The sequence below is a fragment of the Nilaparvata lugens genome, chromosome 2, assembly GCF_014356525.2.
Source record: "Nilaparvata lugens isolate BPH chromosome 2, ASM1435652v1, whole genome shotgun sequence".
In the NCBI taxonomy this organism is placed as follows: domain Eukaryota; kingdom Metazoa; phylum Arthropoda; class Insecta; order Hemiptera; family Delphacidae; genus Nilaparvata; species Nilaparvata lugens.
The window spans coordinates 69,178,079-69,187,857 of record NC_052505.1 but is presented as its reverse complement, the minus strand read 5'-3'; the positions used below and the strand labels follow the sequence as shown (position 1 = coordinate 69,187,857).

Here is a 9,779-nt window from a genome sequence, read left to right as displayed (position 1 = left end):
GTTGCTGAGCTTCTTTCTTATGCAGAAAGAATACGGCTGATGCACACGAAGAAATGAATTCGGAAAAAAAATAGTTTAAGGAGCAACTTGTCCCCAATTGCCCCACAAACTGTGTGATTGTAGTCGACAACACATCTTATGATTTCAGGCAAATTGAGAAAATTCCAAACCAATCATGGATGAAAGACGTTATATTGACATGGTTGAGAGGGCATGGAATAATGGCTTCTGAGGAACTTATAAAAAGAGAGTTGATGTATATTGTGAATGAACAGAAACCAGAACGTCAGGAATATCCAATTGAAGAGATTGCAAAGGAAGCTGGGTTGGAAGTATTGCGACTACCACCATACCATTGCGAGTTAAACCAATACCTACTATTACTTCAGGCCCCACAACTAATTAATGACGTCATAACATGTAGATTGATTCCTCCTAGATCGTAGTAGTTTATACTAGCTTATCAATGTAACTTTTGTTACTGTATCAATTTTTTATTGGATGGAATACTATATAAATTTCAGATTAAAGACATTTGTATTTCATTAAATATAGATTTTATTGAAATAAAAACACTATTCCACAAATGCAATAATTTATCCATACTTTCAGCTTGATAGACATAGGCCTTATAGACTATAAGACCTTATGGAAATACAGCAATAGACTGGCTTCTCCACACATCTGTGTAATCACTTGTCAGCTGATTTATGATGAATAATTCTATAGTCCGATTTTTACTTTCCTTGCCCTATTACCATAGGTAAGGAAAGTATTGCTTTCCGAAAAAAATTAAGGTATCTAAATTTCTATACGTTTCAAGGTCCCCTGAGTCCAAAAAAGTGGTTTTTGGGTATTGGTCTGTGTGTATGAGTGTATGTGCGTCTGTGTACACGAAATCTCATTTCCCAATTAACGGAATGACTTGAAATTTGGAACGTGAGGTCCTTACAATATAAGGATCCGACACGTGCGATATGTGCGTCTGTGTACACGAAATCTCATTTCCCAATTAACGGAATGACTTGAAATTTGGAACGTGAGGTCCTCACAATATAAGGATCCAACACGAACAATTTCGATCAAATGCGATTCAAGATGGCGGTTAAAATGGCGAAAATGTTGTCAAAAACAGGGTTTTCGCGATTTTCTCGAAAACGGCTCCAACGATTTTGATCAAACTCATACCCAAAAAAGTCATTGATAAGCTCTATCAACTGCCACAAGTCCCATTTCTGTAAAAATTTCAGGAGCACCGCCCTATCTATGCAAAGTTTGATTTTAGATTCCCAATTATCAGGCTTCAGATACAATTTGAACAAAAAATTGCAAGTGGAAAAGATTGAGCATGAAAATCTCTACAATTAATGTCTAGTATTTTCACCTAAAATTCAAAATAGCTCGAAATTTGAGAAAATGTTATTATTTCAATTGCAAACTGTTGGCAACTGTTGATTCTATTGAATCATTCACTATGAAGAGATAGCAGAATTCGTGTGCCTCCAGCGTTATTGTACTGTCACCAGCTGGCTTAGATCTTAGAATAGTAGACTTGAGATGCGCGTTAAAATAGCGTCTGGTGATAAATTTTCATAACGGCAAGTAAAGTTGTGTGAGTGCGCCACACCAGATTTTTGGGTAGCCTATTGGTCTGTATGTGTGTGTGTGTGTGTATGAGTGTATATGTGCGTCTGCATGTGTAGGCCTACACGATATCTCATCTCCTCCCAGTTAACGGAATGACTTGAAATTTGGAACGTGAGGTCCTTACACTATAAGGATCCGACACGAACAATTTCGATCAAATGCAATCCAAGATGGCGGCTAAAATGTTGTCAAAAACAGGGTTTTTCGCGATTTTCTCAAAAACGGCTCCAACGATTTTGATCAAATTCATACCTGAAATAGTCATTGATAAGCTCTATCAACTGCAACACGTCCTATATCTGTAAAAATTTCATGAGCTCCGCCCCATCTATGCAAAGTTTGATTTTAGATTCTCAATTATCAGCCTTCATACACAATTTAAACAAAAAAATTTAAGTGGAAAAGATAGAGCATGAAAATCTCTGCAATTAATGTTCAATAACATTTTCACCTAAAATTGAAAATAAGCTTGAAATTCGAAAAAATGTGATTATTAAATTGTAAACTGTTGGGAAGTGTTGGTTCTACTACTATCATTCACTACGAAGAGATAGCAGAGCTCGTGAGTCTCCAGCGTTATTGTCGTATCACCAGCTGTCTCATATATTTGAATAATTATAGTAGACTTGAGATGTGCGAGAACACTAGCGTCAGGTGATCAATAACGGCAAGGAAAGTTGTGTGAGTGCGCCACATCAGATTTTTTTAATAGCCCAACTATACTAGGTATATACCGTAGGTACCTAACTTGCACGAATAGAATCATTTATTGAAGTGTGAAGAGGAGAAAATCTTCTTCACGAGCTCGTTTAGAAAATTGAAGTTATTATTGAAAATAGTTTTTCTTTTCTTCTATTTCACAAATTGTTATTTATCAATGACCATGCCAACGTTAAAATGGCCCTCATCATCACAGTGCCCTCCTAGGCTACTTTTCAAAAGTGTTTTTTTTTAAACATCGATGGCTGTTACCGCTTGATGAAGCAGTGCCATTATAAACTTGGATAATGCATCATAAAAAATTTCTTATTCGATAATTCTCATTTTATTCGAATTTGAATTAAACAATAAAATTATATCCAAATGAAATTTCACATTTTGAAACATTTCTCTGTGAATAAATTTCCTCTTGGAACATTACTATGATTTCAATAAGATTTTTTCTGAACATACTTTGTCTGGAACCAATACGTTTTGAAGGTTTAAAATTGCTTGAGTTGAATGTAGTCGTTAATCAATTATTTGAAGAGTATAATCCAAATGTGGGTTATAAATAAATGATGGATAAATAAATAAATTTTCATCATAAATTTCATTTTACATTCATTTTAAGTTTTGTAAATCATATGAGCTCAGAGAGCCTGTGAAATAATTGTGTGGAAGAGCAGAAAAGAGAGCGCAGGCTTTTTAGATAGATTCATCATAATAACGGCAACCTTGTGCTCCCATTGTTCTATTGAAATAACATTGGTCATAAATTTCATGTTCACATTATAACATGGTCGTAGATAAAAGATATTCATTCATGTTATTCTTAAAAAAACATATCGTCCAACCAAAATTCATAAATTTACAGTTGAAAGAATCATTTCTACAATAAAAACATCTAAAATTATTTTTTTTTCAAATTTAGCAATTATATCGAATATAATAATACTTGGTCAATTCTCAGGTCGTAGAATCGTTCTTTCAAAAGAGTCGTCTCCTGTCAGAATGTACTCGAAATTTTGTTAGCCTATTGTACTTCTAAAATGTATATCCCGTATTGCTTGATCTATCGATTCATGAAATTCAGATTGATATTGAATACTCATAAAATTGATCTCATGACTTATATGAACTAGAATGTGTTTAAAAAGTGATTGCATTTGGGAAAAGTATCTAGATTGAGAGAGCAGTGTAACCGCCATTTTAACCGACCAACGCGAACTCTAGCCGGCTTCTCTTGTCGCTTCGGTTCGAGTTTCCAGAGTTCATTTCGTTTCAGATCCGTTCTTCACTTCATACGTTGTGTTGTGATCAAACACATTCGTGACCTGGTGTTCTCGTGTTGTGTGTTTGGTGTTTTTGTGTGTGACACAGTGAGCGTTTAGTTTGTAATTTATTTGTGAGTTGAGTTTTCAAAAGTTTTTACATCATTTTAAATTAACAATGGCATCAAAAGCGAAAAAATCAGCGGCGTCCAGAGCCAGCTCTACGCCTAGACCCGAAACACCTCAACCTAGTTCTTCCGGCAACCAGGGCAAATCTGGTAGCCCTCTCAGTCCTACACGATATGGCCGGCTTCAAGAAAAAGCCGATTTGCAAAATTTGAACGACCGTCTTGCAATTTATATTGATAAGGTGCGTCATTTGGAGACGGAAAACAGTCGCCTAACCCGAGAGGTTCGAACGTCCCAGGAATATACAACGCGCGAGGTTACTAACGTCAAGTCTCTTTATGAAGCTGAGATTGCCGAAGCTCGCAAGCTATTGGATTCAATATCCAGAGAAAAAGCGAAAATCGAACTTGAGGTTCGGAAATTGTCCAAGGACGCCGATGAGCTAAAGAAAAGGTAAGTAACTTTTCAGATTTAAATTCAGTTTATCAATAGGCCTACCCCTAATGTAATTTTCCAACTTCCATTATCCATAAATTTTATATTATTCTTTAATCAACTTATCACATTATGGTCAATAAAAACCGAAACCACTAATTTAAATAGTTAGCTAACCTATTTTCTTGAACTCAGACTGAAGCCAATAATCGGGTTTAGGGTATCAATTATTGATGACTTTGACATATAGGCCTTTATAAATTGTTAATTTACATTAAATTATTATTTATTCGTAATTGGATTTTGAAATATCTAAATTCAAATGTTTAACGGTAATTTACCGAATTTTAATTGGTCTATTAGCCTATAATGTTGCGTTTTACAGTTTTGATTATTGATCAAAATTGCGTTGGAAAAAATGAGCATAAATACCTATTCTTCGTCATTGACCAGCTTCCTGGATGGACGGCGTCTGTTTATAATCAGACTTAATTTGGTTGTTGTTGATTATTAAAAAATAAAAAAATCTATTTACATTGTGCGAGATAAAACATCAGTCCCTGAAGAAACAATATAAAGTTACTAAGCAAATTACTTACTATCCCAGGGGTGCCCACAGCATGTTTTGATGTAGCAAGTTGCGACATGAGACTGAATTTTGGTGGGGATTTTTGGAAAAAACTAGGGAAATTGGGGGGGGGGGATTTTTCAATATACCCACAGTTTTCAAGTAGGCTACCTAAATGGATACCAAATTTTGAGAATTTTGCGACATGGACCATTGCGGGGATGGGCACCCCTGTACTATCCCATACTATCTAGGAGTAGAACAAATTTAAAAATAAAATTACACTACGGTACAACTCTTAGTATACCCATTCTATGAAATTGTGTATCAAATCATAAATTTATTTCAAGTTTGAAATGTTAATTTTTAGTAGGCTTAAGTTACCTATTTTTATAGTTTGGATTATTAACAAATCTTCGTTCCTATATTAATTGAAAGATTATAATTTAGGTTATCATAAACTGCTCTAATATTCAAATAGGACTATAGTAGGCTTACCAAGTTTTAAAACATTGTCTCAAGGTACATCTATACTTTCTGTATTGTCATTGTCACTATTGATGGAAAGTTGAAAGTTGGTGACCATATCTACAACTGACAAAGGTTTCTTCAACTGATACAATTGACAGCTACAATCCTACAATTTATTGATAAAAAGTTTAAATGCTGACAATATCTACTACTATCTACTAATATTTCAAAAAAACGATGTTAACTTACAGCGATAACAATATTCTGGTTTACCGCTAGGCGGATTTTATAAACAATTAGATTTGATAATAGTGGAAGAGGAAGACAAAGCAACAAAACAATAGCATTGCAAAAGCAACATATAAATTATAGAATTGTCAAAATCGTATTAAAACTGAGATCCAACTAGTAGGTAGTAGTATAGTAGATAATAATAATATTTGAAATGTGTTTTATTTGGACCTGAATTTTAATTATCGAAAGGCCCCAAAAAATAGTAGGCCTACTGAGCTGCGGTCCAAGTTTTTGACTTGTCTTTTAGGACGTAGCACCTAGACATCGGTCACCTAGTTGTATGTATGCATTCCTTGAAATACCTCATCAGTATTCAAGAACGTTGTTGCAAGACATGGCTTCAGGCCGATGTTCGCCTTGTATTATCATCCCAACTTTACTGAAGACAGTGTTGAGGGTGTGGTAACACACTTTAGTTTTATGAGCAATCAAATAACGACCAAATGTTCATGAACTAAATTCAGTAAAATACTTCTTATTCGTATTCATCACCGTCGATTATTGATTATTTAGTTTTTATCTGAGATATATTATGAATTTTATATAAAATTGCTTTTAGTTGATAGGCCTACTTCTTTCACAATGAATAATTTACTTTTTAATTCATACTTTCCTCATTCTTCTTATGAGATCTATTGTGGTAGAATAATACATATAAAATTCCCTTAAAAATTCCATTATAAGAACTAGTGTAGTGAGTTTACCAGAACTTTAATCTGAATACACTTTTTTCAATGAACTTGTTTCTGATCACTTTGTATCCTTATGATTCTTCTAAAAATAACAATACTAGTGATGTGATATTTTTATTTGTATAATTATTTGAAAATTGAAAAGCTAAGAATGAATGGAAAACACATATTATGGAATTCTATAAAATAAATAGATTTTATTTAGAAGTGCTATAGAAGGAAGATGAAACTACTATAACACTGCAACTGAGTAACGTTTTGTACAAATTTTTCTATCACTAATTACAAAAAAAGTGAACAAGATTACTAAGATCACTCTTATATTAGGATTGTTCGGATTAATAATTCTTAATGATTATTAAGATTACTTTAATATTAGAATTGGCAATATAAATAATGCTCAATAAAGTATTTATAATAAACTAATATGGCAAGTATGTATGTTTGTAATGTACAGTATTGTATGTTTGAAATGTCACATTTTCAACATTTGGAAATTCACGGGAAACCCAACTATTTTCACCTAAATCCTACTATCCAACAATTTCTCCTTAATATGTCCTAATCTCATATACTTGTCTCCATGCTTTAACTACGGACTAGTTATTGGTTATCGCTATAGTTTTAGTTGTATTTTTTTAGGTGATCCTAGTCCGTAGCCCTAGTTGCTAGTAATTATTATTAAACGAAAAACCCCAATTAAATGCTGTAAATCACCCCGAAGACTTCTGGTACTGCAAATATAATATTGACAACAGGGTAACAGCTAGATGGAAATTCGATGAGCGCTACTATACAAAAATTATTTTTTTTTGGGCCTGAAAAATAATTTTTGTATAGTAGCGCTTATCTAATTTCCATCTAGCTGTTTACCCTGTCGTCAATATTTGCAGTAGGTAGCAGAAGTCTTCAGGGTGATTTACAGCATTTAATTGGGATTTCCGTTAAATAATTATTATTATAATTTGAACGAATGCAATTTCCAATTTATTTTCATCTGTAGACTAGTTGCTATTGCTGGATGCTTGATCAGACCTTCTACAACCCTATTCTATGTTATGATTGTGTAGTGTGATGTATCCACCATTGCGTCATATGTGAAAACTGTTCTCGCTGGTCTCGTATCAGTCGGCGTGGGATTTTGGGCTCGGCACGCGGCTTGCCTACGTCACTCTTTCCTATCTCACTCATCTCTTCTCTCCGTCATTCTTCTTCCTCTTGCGCTAACTTTACTTTGAAAACCATTCCGTCATCGCTAGATTGAGCGGGACGCTGTGCGCATGCGCTTTTTGTTGAGTATTTTGAGTGAGCTTTATCTCTGTACTGTATCTGGAATGTGTCCTAACTTGAAGTGCTTTATGGAATATGCTTGGGTGAAGTTGTCAAATTGTTGAGCTGCCTGCAGTCTGGCGGTCGTTATGTCGACGTCGACTTGAGTCAGACGCATCGTATTTAAATGAGGTCAAGTTCGTTACTCGCTTTGTGCCGGCTGCTCAGGCCGGTAAAAAATGTTCAATGAGATGCAATTACAAATCATCACAATTAACATGAACTATAAGAATATTGTGGCTTCATGTTATTGAGACTATCTATTACCATTCTCTACAAAGTTATTTGTTATAAAAATATATATCTTAGAACCCCTCCAAGTAAAATCTAGTGCTAGGAGGCAGGCTAGGAGTACATATCCCATTGAATATTGAAAACATGAAGGAGGTTGAGCAGGCAGTCAGATATCTGCAGCGATTAGATTCATATAAATTTTGCGACCATATAATGAAGGCTACTGGCTTTTTCAAAATGCAGTGTCTTGCTTGTATGTAATCTTTTTCATCTTTCCGATTAAGTTAGTATTCACTATTAATAAAATAACGCATCAAATTTGATAATTTCTCAACTGTTCTATTGTTAGTATTCACTATTAATAAAAGAACGCATCAAATTTGAAAAGTTCTCAAATGTTCTATTCGTTCTAATGAGCCAATTAAATTCTTATTTCATTCATAGCTTCCAAATTCTCGTTTTATTTTGTTTAGCAAATTTACATTATTGTTATTATTAGCCTAATTTTTCTAGTATTATAATATAAGACAGCATTGTGTGTATTCATAGAAAGACAGAGTTGTGGAACCTTACAGATGGGCTTGTAAATTTCTGTTGTTATTATTGGTTTATTTTCAATATAGGTGATTATGATAAATGCATCTCTAGAAATGTTTCATTTATTGAAATTGTAGTGAATTGTTATTACTAATCCACAACTCTTGCTGTTGATGAAAAAATTATAACAATGTTATCAGTAAAACCATAAGACACTAAACCATAAAACAATAAGACACTGTGCTGAAGTCTCTTTCTCTGAAGAGATTATAAACTCGACAAGACAAGATTCATAATATGAATACTTCTTGAATTGTTTTGTTATTTAATGTTGAGTCACAAATAGAAATAAAATGTAAAGGTGATTAAAGTCAGTTTACAATAAGTTGGGACTATTGTATCTAGCCCATCCCATTTTTCTTATAGAGATCATTCATGTTTTAGAAAAATCAATGAAGGGAATGAAATAGTGTAGTTCAGAGAAAGCAAACTGCAGATCTAGGCCTATCTGTCTGAACTGAATTATAAAGTTGGCTAATCGTAACAATAATTTTAATTAAATGCTGAACATACAGCATTGTGAGTTATCTGGTCACACGTGATAGGAGATCTTGGCTGTCAATAAATTAATTTTCAAAGTTGCTGTATTTCTGAAATATGAAAGGGTGATTCGTCAATAATATTAGATAAGATCGAAAATAGGATAATTAGTCGAGATATGAATAATTAATTCTTATTTATATATTCAGAAATTTCCACCTCAAGAAGATACTAGTAAGCTATATAGAGTATTAAAGATTACAAATATAAACAGAATACAGAAATGTAGGATGTAATGTATCTCAACAATATAATGTATATATTATGTTTTTGTTTACATCTTTATCTGCACCGTATCCCAGTCTCTCTACGCCTTATCTCAAAAGTGAAACAATTATTATGTTATCATTATTTTGTGTCTTAACATCTTGATGTTGAATTCGCATTATTTGAAAAACACATTTCTGATTTATTAATAGGCGCTTGCTAATTGCTTTTACTCAGAGGAGGTGAGGTGCTTTTGGTGGGTGGGGGTGGGGATTGCTAGCTTGTGGCAGCTGTCTGACCCCCTACACCCCTTCTAGAAGTCCGCTCCAGTTTTGTATATAAAACGGAAGTTTTTTGCTGAACTGTTGGTACAAGGTTCAGTGGTCTCTGGTCGACTACTGCTATTGCATGCATTTGCTTGTATCGTTGTATGCCTGTGATTTGGCTTGAGCTGGCAAGAGAAGCCCAGCTGCTCATTCGATAAAAATAGTGTTGAATTTGATGGATGGTGGATGGATAACGCTTCTAGTTGTGGGTACGAATTGTGGGCTCTCTTTTTCAATTTGTGACATTTTTAGAATGTTGGAGAAATTCATGAATCTTGGAAATGAATAAATACTGTCGAATGACTTGGGTCCATGCCCTTCCATTCACGGCATGTGT

At 34.0% G+C, this 9,779-nt stretch overlaps 1 protein-coding gene across 1 annotated transcript in view; it reads left to right on the top strand.

The window, feature by feature from the left end:
• The first annotated feature begins 3,578 nt into the window (after window positions 1-3,578).
• LOC111043811 (lamin Dm0) overlaps window positions 3,579-9,779 on the top strand; it is a 41,956-nt gene continuing 35,755 nt past the window's right edge. The window contains exon 1 of the mRNA XM_022328864.2: window positions 3,579-4,202. Coding sequence (XP_022184556.1) covers window positions 3,799-4,202 — 404 coding nt within the window. The 5' untranslated portion in view covers window positions 3,579-3,798. The remainder of the gene's footprint in view (window positions 4,203-9,779) is intronic.